At 44.9% G+C, this 18137-nt stretch overlaps 1 protein-coding gene across 1 annotated transcript; it reads left to right on the top strand.

The window, feature by feature from the left end:
• Positions 1 to 3619: 3619 nt before the first annotated feature.
• mbtps2 (membrane-bound transcription factor peptidase, site 2) lies at positions 3620 to 16268 on the top strand. The gene is made up of 11 exons (XM_079234356.1): positions 3620 to 3742; positions 4422 to 4570; positions 6975 to 7113; positions 7654 to 7757; positions 8158 to 8285; positions 10510 to 10628; positions 10723 to 10903; positions 11619 to 11722; positions 13824 to 14046; positions 15005 to 15080; positions 15900 to 16268. Exons 1-11 carry the CDS (start codon positions 3668 to 3670, stop codon positions 16120 to 16122), a joined length of 1521 nt encoding a protein of 506 aa, XP_079090482.1. The 5' UTR covers positions 3620 to 3667; the 3' UTR covers positions 16123 to 16268.
• The last annotated feature ends 1869 nt before the right edge of the window (positions 16269 to 18137 follow it).

Genomic DNA, 18137 nt, shown 5'->3' on the forward strand with positions numbered 1-18137 from the left:
AATTACAGCAAAACTCTCCAGTGAGGGAAAAATGGAGCATTTAACACTTAAAAAGTCAAAAAGTCGATACTCACAAATGTTTATAAGGACAAGTATGGGGTTTCTCTTTATTCTGCATCTGACACTTCAGTCCTCAAAACCCTTCTTCTAATCTTAGTCACTAAAATGGAACTGCCCTATATTTCAGCTGTGACACTCACTCAAACACACACACACACACACACACACACACACACACACACACACACACACACACACACACACATAGAAGTGGTTATGCTGGTATGTCTAGATGTACACACTGATGTGCATCCACTGAGGGGAACTGTGATCGCACAGAGTTAAAGGTGTGTGTGTGCGTGTGTGTGCATGTGTGTGTGTGTGTGTGTGTGAGAGTGTGTGTGTGTGCTCTCTTACCTCCTGCGTGCGTGGCTGCTCTGCCCTGCCTGCGTCTCTCTGAGGTCTTCTTCAGCTACCTGACCTGCTTCCGCTCGTCCTGATTGGCTCAGAGAGGAACGAAACTCCTCCCACAGAGGAATCCGACCCATCATAAGAGAAGTAGAATGAGTTTTCAGCCTGTGAGTGTGTGTGAGTGTGTGTGTGTTACTCTATATAGATGTGCTTTCTTTCTTTTGGAGTGTGTGTGTCAGCCTATCTCCTCTCAGGATTTCCCTCACCGTTTCCTCAGGTGGAGTCATCCGCCTTCACATGAAACTAATCTATTGTGTGGCAGTAAAATGAGCCGACTCAAACTGTAGGCTCGTTATATGTTTCAGAATATGCAAATAAGACACACACACACACCCACACACACACACATACGCACACACTGCAACTCTCTGTTGGCAGGGTCAAGGCAACATATGAAGGAAGTTAAAAATGTCAGTATTCTGAAGCACTTTATAATAAATACACACTATTTAGCATTAGTAAAACATGAGTAAACACTTAATCCATCATTTATAAAGCATTGTTCCAACATGAACACTCTTTAGTAACTCATTAGTATGCAATTTTTATTCTTGATTAATAAGCTTGACTATTATGCGTTTCATGATTAGGTTTTCACACTTTATAAATGATGGATTCCCCATTTGTAAATGAAGTATGACATATATTACAAACCAATTATTGAGGATAACCGATTACTTAAATCCCAAGAAAAACATTATTATGATTATTATTAGCTAATAATTTGGTTTATTTGTTTGTATTTTAAATTCCTCTATTTATTCCTATTATTTTATATTTCTTTCTTTTAATAAATCAATATTTTCACACAGTTTATACCAGTGACAAGTACAGTGTATTTACTGAGTCGTTGCATTTGATTGCTCTGTTTCTCCTTTTCCTCATCGTTTAAATGAACAGTTCTAATAACAATAAAGAGACCAAAACTATACTACATGTGACCGTTTGTGTTTGTTTATGAGAGTCAGCTTTTTTTTTAGGACTTCATTTGAGGTCTGGGACAGCATCATGTAGGGAGGTGAGCTGTGTTGGATGGCTGCTAGAATTTACATGCATCATTTAAATTAGGTCATAAAAAACGGGTCATCCATGTGATGATAATGCAGAGTCCTGCCTCTAAAGGTGCGGTTGTGTTCACCATGTTCTTGTCTGTTTAGTTGGGGAGTCGGAGGCAGTCAAGCTGCTGTTCCACCTGAGAAAAGACTCAAATGTTCCTCTGTCGGGGCTGACTAATACTTGGTAAACAGACGAGGTCGTGCACGCTTATAGCAAACATGAGTTTCACCTTTGACCTCACACGGCCTCCTCTCAGAAGTGACCTTGCAGTGAGATTAAAACATGAATACTGAGAAGCGGCGGCGCCGCGTGACGCTGGACTGTATCCATGTGGACGTGAGGAGCATCGACACACAGAGCTTCATCCACAGCAGCTTCATGCTCCCTCGCTCCCGTTTACGGCCTCATGAGTCAGACCGCTTCCTCGTTGCGTCTGAGTCAGACCATCGACGTTTATCGGTGTCCTTTTACCCCGCTGGCCTTTTGGTGGGATGAAATCCAATATCCAGTCTCACACTTTCATTTATTTTTTTTAACCTGCTGCAGCTCTGTGAACCCTGATCAATTATTCTGCTCTCTCTTTTTTATTAATAAGGGCTACGGCTGCATTCATGTGTTCGTGGTAGAGTCAAGTTAAGGCCTTCAAAGGGAACAGAACATTAGAGTAATGATGTACTGGGAAATAAAACACATTAGATAATACAAACAAAGAGAATATAGGATGTTAAAATACATATTTTAGCATTGAAGTTTGCTTTGAACATCGAGTGAATTCACATCTTCACACGACCACTAGACTGCTTTGCAATGCAATGCAACTTCATTCATGCACAGAGCGGGAGATTCCTCTCTCCACAAAGACACACATCAACTGATCGTTATGTGGTGAATTTGTACTTTATTTATGCAGTAGAATACAAGAGAAAGTTTAAACGTACAAATGGGAAAACATAATGAAGTAAGATAACACTTGATTCATCTCGAGGGAAGTGTGCAGTAGTTTCAATACAAAGTAGGAAGAGTGCAAATATATGAAGATAAATAAATAGGAAAATATATATGCTGAGTGAAAACAATTATGCCGAACATAAATAGATGTCTGCAATAATGTGGCTTATTTTTGACTCCCTGCTAAAAAACATACACACATTACAATAGGTTTAAACAACTTAAATAAGCCCACATCCTATTTCCTACAAGGGAAGTACTCTCGTTCAACACAAGGTGGCGGCAGAGCTCCGTTTGATCGACATGTATCCTTAAAGAAATAAAAAGAAAAGAAGAAGAAACGCAATCTTAGAATAACAAATATTATTGAGAAAATATGAGGCCTGGGTTTATTCATTTTGGTTGGTTTGTTTTGTTTTGTTATTTTTGTTTTGTTGAAGTTATATATATATATATATAGATTCAAAATTCAAGATGTTTTACTGTCATATGCACAGATAACAGCGTTATTCTATACAATGAAATGCTTATTTAGCTGGGTCCTCCTAACACACAGAATTAGAATAAACTTAAGGTAAAAAATAAATAAAAATAAGGCACAAAATATAAAAGATATAACAGTATTGCACAAAAAAGAATATATCATAATATAATAATAATAATAATAATAATAATAATGATCAATATAAATATATATATATATATTATATATTTATAAATGTATAAATATATAATATAATTATTAACTATAATAATATATATATATATATATATAACTTATTTGTTTTGTTTGTTTTTTAGTTAGTTAGTTCAGTTATTATTTGTATTTGTATTTAATATTGTTATTTATAAAGTACTATACGTCCTGACCCACACTCCAGACCAGTTGGTGGCGCTAATGCACCAAACAGTTTGTTTGCCAACCGCCGATAAACCGTAAATAAAAGAAGAAGAAGAAGAAGAAACGCAACCCGGAAGTGTGCCGCACAGCGCTGACGGCTCCTTTTATCCCCTCACAGCTCAGAGCATCTCTTCTTGCCCTTCACATTTAATATAAAACATTTTGACATTTTGTTTACCTTGTTGTTGAACATGTGTAACGGCGGCTAGCTTCCGGGACAAAGAGCCGGGAGACGGAGTGATGGAGGCGGCGCAGTTTGAGTCATCGTGTCCACGGAGAGTCTGATGCACCATGATCCCCGTGCCGCTGCTGGTGTGCGTGATGGGAGTCTGGTGCTCCGTGTACCTGGCGGACACCTTGCTGAAGGTGAGCACACCCCTGGCTGCTGGACGACGTGTCCGCTAGCTAACCAACGAGGAGCGTTCACCAAAGTATAGATAGATATAACGTTAAAAACAACAAAACAAGAGGACGCAGCGCTGATGTGCCTCCATGAGCGGGTGGATGACATATTTCATATTTAGATGACGTGATGGACAATGAGCACATGGTTTTGCTCTTTAAAATATTAAAAAATAATTCCCACTGAATCATTGCATTCATTCGCATTACTCACCAAAGCAATATATTGACAGGCAGGCAGCTTCTTGCAGTGTAATTTAATAAAAGATTACATCAGCATATCGGAATCATATTTATTACCACGTAGATATTCACATGAAAGGATTTTGCATTGGTGCATAATAATAAACAAAGTAAGAGGAGATTTTTAAAAGAACGAAAGAGAAAAAGAGAGTACTGTAACTGTTTACATGATCTGTTTTGTGCATGAATGTGGAACAATTAGTGAGACGTTTACATCACAGAAATGCTGCAGATATATTTGAGAGACTAGAATACATTTTGGTATTTAGTATTCTCTCACAGCCAAATCTAAGGGATCCTCCACCACAATGTGCGTCTGTATTAAGACATGAATACGTCACTAACAGATATTTAAACTCTCAATATCAACGTTGTCATAATAACTGCATTGGCTCCACAGTTGTCGTCGACCCACCGCGTGCGGTACGAGTCCTGGCTGGGGAGTCGAGGGCTGATGCTGTCTCCCTTCCACCTGAGATGGCAGACCACCATGTTCAACCGGCTGTTTGCCTACTGCGCCCGCATCAACCCACGGGCCCAGTACCTGTGGTGAGCAACACACACGGAGCAACACACACGGAGCAACACACACGGAGCAACACACACGGAGCAACACACACGGAGCAACACACACGGAGCAGCACACACACGGAGCAGCACACACGGAGCAGCACACACGGAGCAACACACACGGAGCAACACACACGGAGCAACACACACGGAGCAACACACACACGGAGTAGCACACACACGGAGCAACACACACGGAGCAACACACACGGAGTAGCACACACACGGAGTAGCACACACACGGAGTAGCACACACACAGAGTAGCACACACATGGAGCAACACACACGGAGTAGCACACACACGGAGCAACACACACACGGAGTAACACACACGGAGCAACACACACGGAGCAACACACACGGAGTAGCACACACACGGAGTAGCACACACACACGGAGTAGCACACACATGGAGCAACACACACATGGAGCAACACACACACACGGAGTAGCACACACACGGAGTAGCACACACACAGAGTAACACACATAAAGTAACACACACACATAAAGTAACACACACACACACAAAGTAACACACACACAAAGTAACACACACACACACAGAGTAACACACACACAGAGTAACACACACACAAAGTAACACACACATAAAGTAACACACACACAAAGTAACACACACATAAAGTAACACACACATAAAGTAACACACTGCTCCTGCATCGTTTCCTCTCACACGTAAAACACATCTTTCTTTTTTGGAAGATTTCCAAGTCGGGCGACTGAAGCTCATTAGTTATTCATGAGTGTAATGCACACTTTAATATTTAATGTCTACACACTTCATACAGCTGGAACCGGTCTGACACCAGAGGTCACGAGACAAAGCCTTCTGTGATCCTATGTGATCTTATCTAAATATCATGAACACAGTAATGAATCCTAGACTATTCCTGGTCTCCCTCTCATGGTCAAAAGGCTGATCAGTTAACTATATAAAGGCCTTTAAACCCTGCGTTCTGCTGGATGTGCATTATTTATCACTGCAGGATAACGAGTTCCTGTCCTCAGACACCGGAGCTGGGACGGTAGCAAACGAGCACAAACCTCCTTTAATACGTGTTTTGGTTATTATTGGCCAGTAAAAACCTGAATGGAGCAGACTGTGCTTAATTTGCTGAGTAAGCGTTTTCGGTTGATGCTCTTTCCTCCCGCTTGTGGACGGCAGGATAAGACGACCGGAGCGGGTTCATGTGGCCGTGTGTGAACTCTGCTCTCCTGTTTTGTTTAAAATGAAAAAAGAAAGTGGGGTAAAATATAAATAAATAAAGTAATCTAAATATTGGTTCGGAAGGAGTATAAATCCCAAAGTACTTGCATGTTATTGGTCACTTTAACCACTTCAACTGGTGCAATATAAATACATTTTAAATACTTTTGTATTCTCTCTGTATATATAATACTGCTATTGTTGATTATTTACTTATTTATTTGTATTACTTTTCTACTCTTTATTTATATTTATATTACGTGTTTCTATTTATTTGACTGTCTCTTATGTCTGCTGCTGAATTCCTGCATTTCCCCACTGTGAGATTAATAAAGGATTATTTTATGTTATCTTTTTATCATGATTTGATTAGTACCCAGCTGTATGTGAGTGTTCAACATAACATCTTCTCCCCTCTGGTGGCTAGTTATCACTGTAACTCAACTTAATGCTGCAGAGCTTTTTAGTCCGTTTCTATTCTCATCACACGGATAAACACATTTACCTCATGAAGTCTGACCAAACTGAACTGTTTTATCTTTTTTATTTGTTTATTTTCAGGGACAATGCACACTAATCAACAGTCAAAGTGAAGTGAGCCAGAAAGGCTGATTTTCATCTGCTGTCTCTGGGCAGGTTTTTCTTCACGGCAGCCTGAAATTACAAAATGTCCAATAGCATGACGCAACTGAGGTCATGTTCTCGATTTTTACATCATTTCTTAAATTCACCTTTTTAAAGGCACTTGCATATGTGATACATACCCATGTGTTACAGAAACAATTACAGAATAATCTCATCTCTATATAATGAGGTGTCATTGTCATAAGGCAAAAGTGTAAAGAGAAAATATGGCCCTAAAGCTGAAAAATGTAATCTCCGTTTTGGAAATTCTTCACATCTCTTGTGAAAACATCACTTTACTCATGTAGAAGAAACATTTTGGTGATGGAAATTGGTTCACCAAAGACCTTCGGTTCACAAAAGCAGTAAAATATATGAATAAAATGGCAGATACATGTAAATAAATGTCTAAAACCAAATCTTTTATTATCGTTTTTTTGAGTAGAAATGTTGTCACACCTTAAAAATAATAGAAATGGGACTGAGAAATGACTTCATGCTGCATATATTGTCTCTCCCCCCTCCAGGTTCAGCAGCGGGCTGGTGTTCGGCCTGGTCTCCATGGTGGGCTCCGTGGTGCTGCTCGCCCGCACGCTGCAGCAGACGCTCGCCCAGATGACCACGGACAACCCTCGGGTCGGAGGCCAGCAGGCGCTGCAGGTGGTGGTGAGTCCGAGGAGCCGCGGCGACGCCCTTGAAGGCTGCGGTATTCAAATGAGGAAGGGGGGGGGGGACAAAATGCCCCCAATTATGAGAAGGGCACATTTTTGGTTTTACCTCCTGCTGCCTTTTTAAAAAAAAATTTTATTAAGTGAGGTGTCAAACAGCCGCGCATTAATGTGAGCGCCGGCCCCGGCGGACCGCGGCAGGTGATTCATGGGAAGCTATTAGTCGGCCATTTATAACCTGCGTGTTCCGCCTGGAGGGAAGGAGGGAGGCGCTGCACCGCCGGCGGAGGAGCAGAGTGCCGACCACACAGGAAACCACGGACCAATGTTTGCCGAATGTGCAGATATAGAACCAACGTCGTGGTTTTAATGAAACTTTCTCCCACAAAGTGATTAAAGAGGCCCCCAAAAAATACACAAAACAAGTTTTTCTTCTTCTTCTTCTTCTTCCACTGACTTGTCGGTGTTTGTGTTGGTGTCGTTTTCAGTCACAGTCGCGTGACGCTAATTCTTTTTTTTGGGGGCGTTTCTCCTTCAGATCCCCGGTGTCAATCTGCCCACCAGTCAGCTGGCCTACTTCTTCTCCGCCCTGCTGCTCAGCGGAGTCATACATGAGCTGGGCCACGCGGTGGCAGCACTGAGGTGACACACACACACACACACACACACACACAGATACGTAAAACAATCTGTCGCCATGACAAACGGCAGAATAAAGAGCACCCATTGGCCGTAAAGATAGAAGAAAAGAGGGTTAAAGGGTGTTAGAGATTGTTTCATTCAAGATGCTTAAGTTGAGATATTTTCCCACTTTTTTTTATGTTGGTGCTTTACTTAACTTTTCTAAATATCTGTGTTTGAGTCTGAGCATTTGACTGGACCGTCACCTTTTCAGCATCTGATGTTAAAGACCCGAAAAAAGTTAGTTTAATAACCGACAAAGTTACACACAGAAACCTTTGTGATTGAGAGAGAAACCAAACGTGTGTCCGTGTTGGATCCCGGGACTCGAACATGCGGCGTCTGTCTTCTTTCTTTGCAGGGAACAAGTCAGAGTAAACGGCTTCGGCATCTTTGTGTTCGTGGTTTACCCTGGCGCCTTCGTGGACCTCTTCACCACGCACCTCAGCATCATATCGCCGACTCAGCAGCTCCGCATCTTCTGCGCCGGTGAGACTTCTTCCTCTTCTTCCTCGTCTTCCTCCAGAGACGTTTCTGAATCGCTCCTCGCGGTCGAGGTGATTATTCTGCCGCGCTAATGTCGTCCCGGCTATTAATCACAATCACCACGGGCGTTTCGTTAAGCGCCCACGTCTGTGTCTGTGTGTGTGTGTGTGTGTGTGTGTGTGTGTGTGTGTTGCTGTCGACTAAAGGTCGCCCTGAGGTCGTTTACTTCCTGAACGCCCAGACAGCCGCTTCACATCAAATCATCTCGCTCTGCAATTACGGAAATTAGATTTTAATAAACGGATTGGCGGAGCCGGCAGCTATTCACGCGTGGATGTGTCCGATTGGCTCATCCGGGCCACCGTAGGAGGCAGTTTGTGCTCAAAGAACGTCGCCTTTTTGATCAGAAAGCAGGAGAATAAATAAATAACAAGCTCATATGACTCAAATTATTGCAAAAAATCAAGGGTTCAAAGATCAGTGAGAGAAAATGACAGATTCTAGTGAAGGAAAAGAAGTTCAAAGTGATTCCAGACGAGTGTTTGAGGTTCACGTTCTCAGTGTATTAATATCCGGTGTGGAATCAGATCAAAAGGCAAAAGATAAATACTTTCTGAATATGTTCATGATGAATTATGGTGTAAGTTTAGTTACTTTGGTGTTTGTTCTCAATATCATGTCTTTGAGTGTAGTTCATCCTTACCCAAATATAACATGATGATTTAAGGTTTTAATGTACTATTGTGGTTATTATTCTATACATACAAACAAGGATTTACACCAACAACTGTTTGGAATCCAAGTCCCTGTAAAATAATGGAATAATCTCGTGAGCGTCACACGTTCGATGCTCGCCAGCGTCGATCAGTGCTTCCTCTGAGCTGCCGGCGCCACCAGGGGGCGGCAGAGAGCTGCTGTGAAGCCGCCTGCAGCTCCTTCTCCATAAGTCTCTCATAACATGTTTGTTATTCTTTCCTGTAGAGAGAGAGGTGGTGCAACTTTAATAGTTTGTTGACTGTGTAAAGCACCCTTTAGGCCTGAAATGAAATGTTATATTTGGGATTTATTTATTGTTCGTTCCCCGACAGAAACAGATCTCCTCTTCTCCTGCAAGAGGAGCAGCACAATAAGAACTTTACATCCTTTTTGTGCTTTGGACATTAATCTTTCAATAACAATAACTTTTATTTTATGCTAATAACTTCATTTATTTAGACCTTTTTAAAACCAGAGTTTACAAAGTGCTCTACAGAGAAGCAAAGGACAGTCGTACGTAACTTAAATACATGTAAACAAAAAGCTCCATGAATGCAATGAACACCACAAAACCAAACAAATAACCAAAAAGAGCAAATAGAATAGAAAACAAACAAATAAATAAAATAAACAAACAAAAACAGGGGAACAAAAGAACTGTATAAAAGGATTCTATAAAATGGGTTTAAGAAGAGATTTAAAAGTTCTAACAACAAATAACAAAACAATAAAAAAGAGTAAAAGTAAAAATGTTTCTCTCTCTCTCTCTCCCTATTTGTCTCCCTCTCTCTCTCTCTCTCCCCCTCCCTCCTCCTTCTCTCCCTCCCTCCCTCTCTCTCTCTGTCTCTTTCTCCCTCTCTCTCTCTCTCTGTCTCTCCCTCCCTCCCTCTCTCTCTCTCTTTCTCCCTCTCTCTCTCTCTCCTTATGTGTCTCTCTCTCCCTATGTGTCTCTCCCTCTCTCTCCCTCCCTCCTTCTCTCCCCATGTATCTCCCTCTCTCTTTCTCTCTCTATCCCTCTCTCTCTCTCCCCCTTCCTCCTTCTCGCTCTCTCTCTCCCCCTCCCTCCTTCTCTCTCTCTCTCTCTCTCTCCCCCTCCCTCCTTCTCTCCCCATGTATCTCTCTCTATCTCTCCCTCCCTCCCTCTCTCCCTCTCTCTCTCTCCCCCTTCCTCCTTCTCTCTCTCTCCCTCTCTCTCTCTCCCCTTTCCTCCTTCTCTCTCTCTCTCTCTCTCTCTCTCTCTCTCTCTCTCTCTCTCTCTCTCCCCCTTCCTCCTTCTCTCTCTCTCTCTCTCCCCCTCCCTCCTTCTCTCCCCATGTATCTCTCTCTATCTCTCTCTCTCCCTCCCTCCCTCCCTCTCTCTCTCTCTCCCCCTTACTCCTTCTCTCTCTCTCTCCCCCTCCCTCCCTCCTTCTCTCCCTATGTCTCTCTCTCTCTCTCCCTCTCCCCCTCCCTCTCTCCCTCCCTCCTCCAGGAGTGTGGCATAACTTCGTCCTGTGTGTGGCGGCGTTGGCGTTCCTCTTCCTGTTGCCCTTCTTGCTGTTTCCTGTGTATTCCACCGGCGGCGGGGCGCTGGTCACCGAGGTCGTTCAGGTCAGTTCTAACGGATTCTAGCGTCTAAATATTGAACCAGGGGTCACATTCACATTCACAGAGCGGTCACTGACTGTATTCACGCCGTCTGCAGGGCTCTGCAGCCGACGGGCCCCGGGGCCTGTCGGTGGGGGACATCGTCACCGGGCTGGAGGCGTGTCCCGTCGCCGGCGTGGAGGACTGGAGCCGCTGCCTGTCTCACCTCTCTCACGCCCCGCAGACGGGCTACTGCGTCCCCGGAGCCAGCCTGCAGCCCAGCTGGGCCCACGGGCGCGGTGAGCGGCGCAGAGTTCACTTATTATCAGCCTATTATTCAATAACTCTCAATAACTCTGACTGGAAGAAATGCAAGGACATGATTTGTCTCCTGCTTTAACGTATCGTTTTTTTATTTGCCGCCTGTGAATTGAATCTGGTCGAAAGCGGGCGCTGTGATTGGTCGGCTGTGAGCTGGAGTCATGTGTGAGGTCAGAGGTCAACAGCTGGCCAATCACATCACAGCTCTTGTTGGCGCTTCACTGTTCCAGTGGCAGACTCTTAACTTCATCAAAATACCAGCAGCTCACATAGAGCTTCAATTATCCATTCATTAGTCGATTAAACTGTAATCTGCAACTATTTTGATCGTCAATTAATAATTTAAGTTATATTTTTCTTGGCAAAAAATGCCAAATGTGTATTTTTTTCATCATATATATGAAGAACAACTTTAGGTTTTGGTTGTTTCCATAGTATTTTTACAACATTTTATCCACCAAACCATGAATGAAAATGAAAATTTGCAGATTAATCAACAAATGAAATAAGTGTCCTCCTCTTCCTCCATAAAATGAGCTGATATTTCAACACTTTCTGATTCAGGTTGACTCAAGACGATGTTAAACTAATACTACTTTAATGTGCATGTTCATATTTAAACAGTGTGTGACACAAAGGAAAACCAAACCTCAGTGGCGGCCATCTTTTATCTTCATCTCTTCTTCTTCTCAGCCTTCAAGCGTCTGGATGGAACGATGGACTGCTGCAGCAACAACAGCATGACGGACCTCTGCTTCTCCTTCATGAAGCCTCAGGGGAGCAGCAGAGAGAGAGAGGTGCTCACTCACTCACTCACTCACTCACAGAGACTCACTCACTCACTCACTCACTCACTCACACATAGAGACTCACTCACTCACTCACAGACACACACACAGAGACTCACTCACTCACTCACACATAGAGACTCACTCACTCACTCACAGACACACACAGAGACTCACTCACACACAGAGACTCACTCACTCACAGACACACACAGAGACTCACTCACTCACACATAGTCACTCACTCAGACTCACACACACACAGAGACTCACTCACTCACACATAGTCACTCACTCAGACTCACTCACACACAGAGACTCACTCACTCACACATAGAGACTCACTCACTCACTCACTCACTCACAGACACACACAGAGACTCACTCACACACAGAGACTCACTCACTCACACATAGTCACTCACTCAGACTCACACACACAGACTCAGTCACTCACACACTCTCTCTCACTCACTCACAGACACACTCACTCAGTCACAGACTCACTCACTCAGACAGACAAACTCAGTCACTCACTCACAGTCACACACACACAGTCTCACACACACTCACTCACTCACACAGACAGACAAACTCACTCACTCACTCACTCACTCAATCAGTCACTCACACACAGAGTCACTCACTCACTCAGACAAACTCAGTCACTCACCCAGTCACACACACACTCACTCACTCACTCACAGTCACACACACACAGTCACACACACACACACACAGTCTCACACACACTCAGTCACTCACTCACAGTCACACACACACAGTCTCACACACACTCAGTCACTCACTCACACACTCACTCAGTCACTCACACACAGAGACTCACTCACACAGTCACTCACTCACAGACTCACTCACTCAGACAGACAAACTCAGTCACTCACACACTCTCACTCACTCACTCACTCACTCAGTCAGTCACTCACACACAGAGACTCACTCACACAGTCACTCACTCAGACAGACAAACTAACTCAGTCACTCACTCACAGACTCACTCACTCACAGACTCACTCACTCACTCACTCACTCAGTCAGTCACTCACACACAGAGACTCACTCACAGACTCACTCACTCACTTACTCACTCAGTCAGTCACTCACACACAGAGACTCACTCACAGACTCACTCACTCACTTACTCACTCAGTCAGTCACTCACACACAGAGACTCACTCACAGACTCACTCACTCACTTACTCACTCAGTCAGTCACTCACACACAGAGACTCACTCACACATAGTCACTCACTCAGACAAACTCAGTCACTCACTCACTCACAGTCTCACACTCAGTCAGTCAGTCACTCAGTCACTCACTCACTCACTCACAGACACACACACACACAGTCACACACACAGTCACACACACACACACACACAGTCTCACTCACTCACTCACTCACTCACTCACTCACTCACTCACTCACACACACACACACAGACTCACTCGGACACACACAAACTCACACACTCACACACACACACACACACACAGACTCACTCGGACACACACAAACTCACTCACTCACACACACACACACACACAGACTCACTCGGACACACACAAACTCACTCACTCACACACACACACACACAGACTCACTCGGACACACACAAACTCACTCACACACACACACACACACAGACTCACTCGGACACACACACACAGACTCACTCGGACACACACAAACTCACTCACTCACACACACACACACACAGACTCACTCGGACACACACAAACTCACTCACTCACTCACACACACACAGAGCCAGAAATGTTTGACTGCTTCATCATGTTTCCAACCAGACAGTCGATCGTATTAATATTTATATTTATTCCTTTTAGTCAACTTCCTCCTTCTCCTCGCTTCTCCCACTACAAGTTCCCCAAAAAAAGAACATTGAATGTTGCACACAGTCAAACAGCAACATTTATAGTATTACCAGAGGAAAGTCAAAGTCACTGCCCTCCTGTCTGTCGACTGCAGCACACGCTTGTGTGTGACGTTAAAAATGTTCTGAAGATATAGAAGTTGTATCTCCTTTAATAAAAGTTGTGACTCCTCTCCTCCCGTGCCGGCTGCAGTACGCCTGCATGCCGGTGCGTAAGATGGTGTCGGGGACGCGGGTGTGTCGCTCCGACGGCGACTGCTTGGATGGCCACGCCCACGGCGCCGGCGGCCACGCCCACGCCGCCCCGGTCTGCGTCACGCCGTCCCTGGAGAACCAGACGCGCTTCATCCGCGTCACGCACCCGCCCAACACGCACATGCTGTTCGTGGGATACCCGCCGCACCTCCAGTACGCCGGTACGCTGCAGCGCTGCGGGTTTGTTCTGTGAAATCAAATGTTTAGAAATGTACGACAGAAATATCTGAGGCGGTAAAGTTATTTGAAGGTAGGTGTGGCTTATTGAAGGTAGGTGTGTCTTATTGAAGGTAGGTGTGTCTTATTGAAGGTAGGTGTGGCTTATTGAAGGTAGGCGTGTCTAATTGAAGGTAGGCGTGTGTTATTGAAGGTAGGCGTGTGTTATTGAAGGTAGGCGTGTGTTATTGAAGGTAGGTGTGTGTTATTGAAGGTAGGTGTGTCTTATTGAAGGTAGGTGTGTGTTATTGAAGGTAGGCGTGTGTTATTGAAGGTAGGTGTGTCTTATTGAAGGTAGGTGTGTGTTATTGAAGGTAGGCGTGTGTTATTGAAGGTAGGCGTGTGTTATTGAAGGTAGGCGTGTCTAATTGAAGGTAGGTGTGTCTAATTGAAGGTAGGCGTGTCTAATTGAAGGTAGGCGTGTCTTATTGAAGGTAGGCGTGTCTTATTGTAGGTAGGCGTGTTTCTCTGCTCCAATCCCCTCTTTCAACAGGCACGTGTTCGGGTAAAATATACCCAACTCTAGTAATAGAGGGTGAAATAATTTTGGGTGGATATTACCATTGCAGGGAGGCTTTTCCTTCACAGGACAAGACTCACGTGTCCCAGGAACATGTGGACCAAAGAACAAGTTCATAGCTCCATTATTTATATTTTTAATCATGTTTTATTGACGATTTCCAAATGTTTCACCCGATTTTGAACTTTTTTAAGGTTCCCCCCATGATACCTGTTTTTTATGAGAAGTTCTATAAGCTAAAATAAAAGAAGGGTACTTCAATTTGCCTTGTATTGTTGTCTCGTCCCACAAACGGGTGGCATGAATGGACTCTGCACGAGTTCCCGCGGTGTGACCGTAACATAATCCAGTTAAATAGTAACGGTTGTTTTTCTTTCCCTCAGTGAGTCTGACCAACTTCATCCCCCGCCTCAGTTTCCTCCACCTGGATCTGCCCGTCTTCCTGGAGACCTTCTGCAAGTATCCTTCCATGTTCAGAGGCCGTAGGAGGCGATGGCTGTCAGAGGAGAACTAACTACGTTACTTTATAAAGGATGGAACTGGGATACACGTCCTTGGCCCAGAGCACCATCTGCTCCGTCTGAATGATGAATATTTTACCCTTCAATATGGTGATGAAGCATCACATCCTGATTGGCCTTCAGGAACACAGTCTGATGGCTGTTATCTTTACATAAAAAGCCCCTTTTTGAACTGTTTAACCCTTGATGGCATAGATCATCTTTCTGATTGCAGTGCTGCTGCATACGGCTTCTATGAGCATATTCTGTTGTCTCTAGTGGGACTGCTGCTGATTGGGGTAAAATAATATAAGATATAAGCCTCTGATCATGCAGTGAAACCCCACAGTCTCAACATCCAACTGAATGACTAACACAGTGAGGCGGCTCTTATTGGAGGAGTAAGAGCTGCTTTACAGACGCGCCAACATTTAGTTGTTTAAAGGTACTTTTTCTTTTTAAAGCATCCTGTGATCTCCAGGATTCTGACAAGGATTTAAAAGTCTTGAGAAAAGTTTTAAAAAGGACAAAGCTCTTTGTCTAAGAACAAAAGAAAAGTGTGTGTGAGTGTGTGTCAATGTGAGTCAGTGTGTGTGTGTGAGTGAGTGTTTGTGTGAGTCAGTGTGTGTGTGTGTGTGTCTATGTCTCTGTGTTTGTGTGTGAGTGAGTGTGTGTTTGTCTCTGTGTCTGTGTGAGAAAGTGTGTGTGTGTGTGTGTGTCCGTGTCCGTCCTCGCCCCAGAATGCACCTCTCCAGCTTCCCTCCTTAACCCCCCTCAGGTACGTGGTGTCCCTCTCCGGCGCGCTGGCCGTGGTGAACTCCGTGCCGTGCTTCGCTCTGGACGGCCAGTGGATGCTGAACGCGCTGCTGGAGGCCACGCTGGTCACCGTGGTGACGGACCGGCAGAAGCGCGAGCTGATCGGCTTCTTCCTGCTGCTGGCGGGCAGCGCCCTGCTGGCGGCCAACGTGGCGCTGGGCCTCTGGATGGTCACGGCGCGGTGAGAAGAAACAATAAACCCCCACGTGGACCGAGAGACGTCCTCTCTGGGGCGTCGGGCCATCGGGCTGCGAACTCTACCGGCGGCGGGTTGCGTTACCCGGCGGCGGGTTGCGTTACCCGGCGGCGGGTTGCGTTACCCGGCGGCGGGTTGCGTTACCCGGCGGCGGGGTTGCGTTACCCGGCGGCGGGTTGCGTTACCCGGCGGCGGGTTGCGTTACCCGGCGGCGGGGTTGCGTTACCCGGCGGCGGGGTTGCGTTACCCGGCGGCGGGGTTGCGTTGCCCGGCGGCGGGTTGCGTTGCCCGGCGGCGGGTTGCGTTGCCCGGCGGCGGGGTTGCGTTACCCGGCGGCGGGCTGCGTTACCCGGCGGCGGGTTGCGTTACCCGGCGGCGGGCTGCGTTACCCGGCGGCGGGCTGCGTTACCCGGCGGCGGGGTTGCGTTACCCGGCGGCGGGGTTGCGTTACCCGGCGGCGGGGTTGCGTTACCCGGCGGCGGGTTGCGTTACCCGGCGGCGGGGTTGCGTTGCCCGGCGGCGGATTGCGTTGCCCGGCGGCGGGTTGCGTTGCCCGGCGGTGGGTTGCGTTACCCAGGGCGCTGTCGCAGCAGCACACACACACACACACACACACACACACAAAATAAATAATGCACTTACCGCAGAGCACTGTCCCGTGACTGTTTACAGAGGCTGCACAACCTTTCCAAATGTTAACACCTGTGATGTGTTTCAAGTTTGAGAGAAAACTGTTTTTTCTTTTTTTTTTAATGGCTCGTTCCCCATAAAATGCCATATTTCCCTGCTGACGCGCTGTCGATGTGCTGCAGAGTAAAGGAGGTCAGACTGTTCAGAGAAGAGAAGCAACACCTAGAATGTAATATTCACGTGACGGGAAACAAGCTTCTTCTAAGTCTGTCATTTTGTGATATCAAACAAATGTTGAAAAGGAATTTGTCTTCGATCCTTTTCTAGGTTTTCGTCTTCAGTGTAAGTTTAGTTCCCGCTCTCTGTCTGCTCTCTGGTTGTGTGTCACACTTGTGTACTTGTGGAATAAAAGACTTAAGCTTTACCTTTAAAGTGCTGTCTTGTTTTACAAGTTAAACGTTTTTTAGATTCGATTTAGCTTTATTGTCACGTTGAGCACAGAGATCACAAAATGCAGTTCAGTGTCTCCAGAAGTGCAAGTGGATTAAACATTTTCCTTTTTGCTCTTTATTCCGTGTTTTCGGTTTCCGTCATATTTTTGGGAATTAGATTGGTCAATGGTCAATTGGTCAAACGCCACATCAGGAGATCTGAGAAACCATAATTGTAGTTGTTGGGAGGAACGGGAGGTCGAGATCATTTCAATCATCCTCAGATTGCATGTTTAGTTTGTAGATTGTATGTTTGGGTTGTGGAGAAACGCTTCGGGTAGAAAATGTGAACATAACTTGACACACTGACATAAAAAACAGTCTAAACATCCATGTAGTGACCCTGTATATTTATATTTATAATAAGCATTCACATTTATATATTATTTACATGTCACTAAATGTTTATTAATGTATTTGTCAACAACTATAACCCCTCCTGTGGGTGAATGGCAATATTTTAATGATATAAAACGTGTTATAACTGAACGTTTACATTAATGAACACTTAAAATGTTCCTTAAATTTGCTTAAAACAACATAATAGTTTGCTATAAACCATTTATTAAAGTGCATATACAACTATTAGGGGGTTAAATGAAAGCGTCAGCGTTGAACAACAGAATCTAAATCTTCGTGAGAGATGACACCCCATAGTTTCAAAGGGCGTTTCCCACAGACGTGTAAATACCGGTCGGCCTTCAGCCACAGGTGTGTTTACCACGGCGGGCAGACGCCTCCGTCAGCGGGTTTTAAAATCGCGAGGCAGTCACTGAGTGGTTGAGGTCGTTGGCGGGAGGATGCTCATATAAGTACGCTAATATTCCCACTATTACATGGTTGCATGTTTATGTTTAGCAGGTGTAGATGTGGATCACCAAAG

The sequence above is a fragment of the Taurulus bubalis genome (genome assembly GCF_910589615.1).
Source record: "Taurulus bubalis genome assembly, chromosome: 18".
Lineage (NCBI taxonomy): Eukaryota > Metazoa > Chordata > Actinopteri > Perciformes > Cottidae > Taurulus > Taurulus bubalis.

Coding starts and splice junctions, on each gene's coding strand:
- mbtps2 (XM_079234356.1), top strand. CDS start 3,668: ATGATCCCCGTGCCGCTGCTGGTGTGCGTGATGGGAGTCTGGTGCTCC. Junction 7,114..7,653: donor AGCAGGCGCTGCAGGTGGTG/GTGAGTCCGAGG, acceptor TTTCTCCTTCAG/ATCCCCGGTGTCAATCTGCC. Junction 7,758..8,157: donor CACGCGGTGGCAGCACTGAG/GTGACACACACA, acceptor CTTTCTTTGCAG/GGAACAAGTCAGAGTAAACG.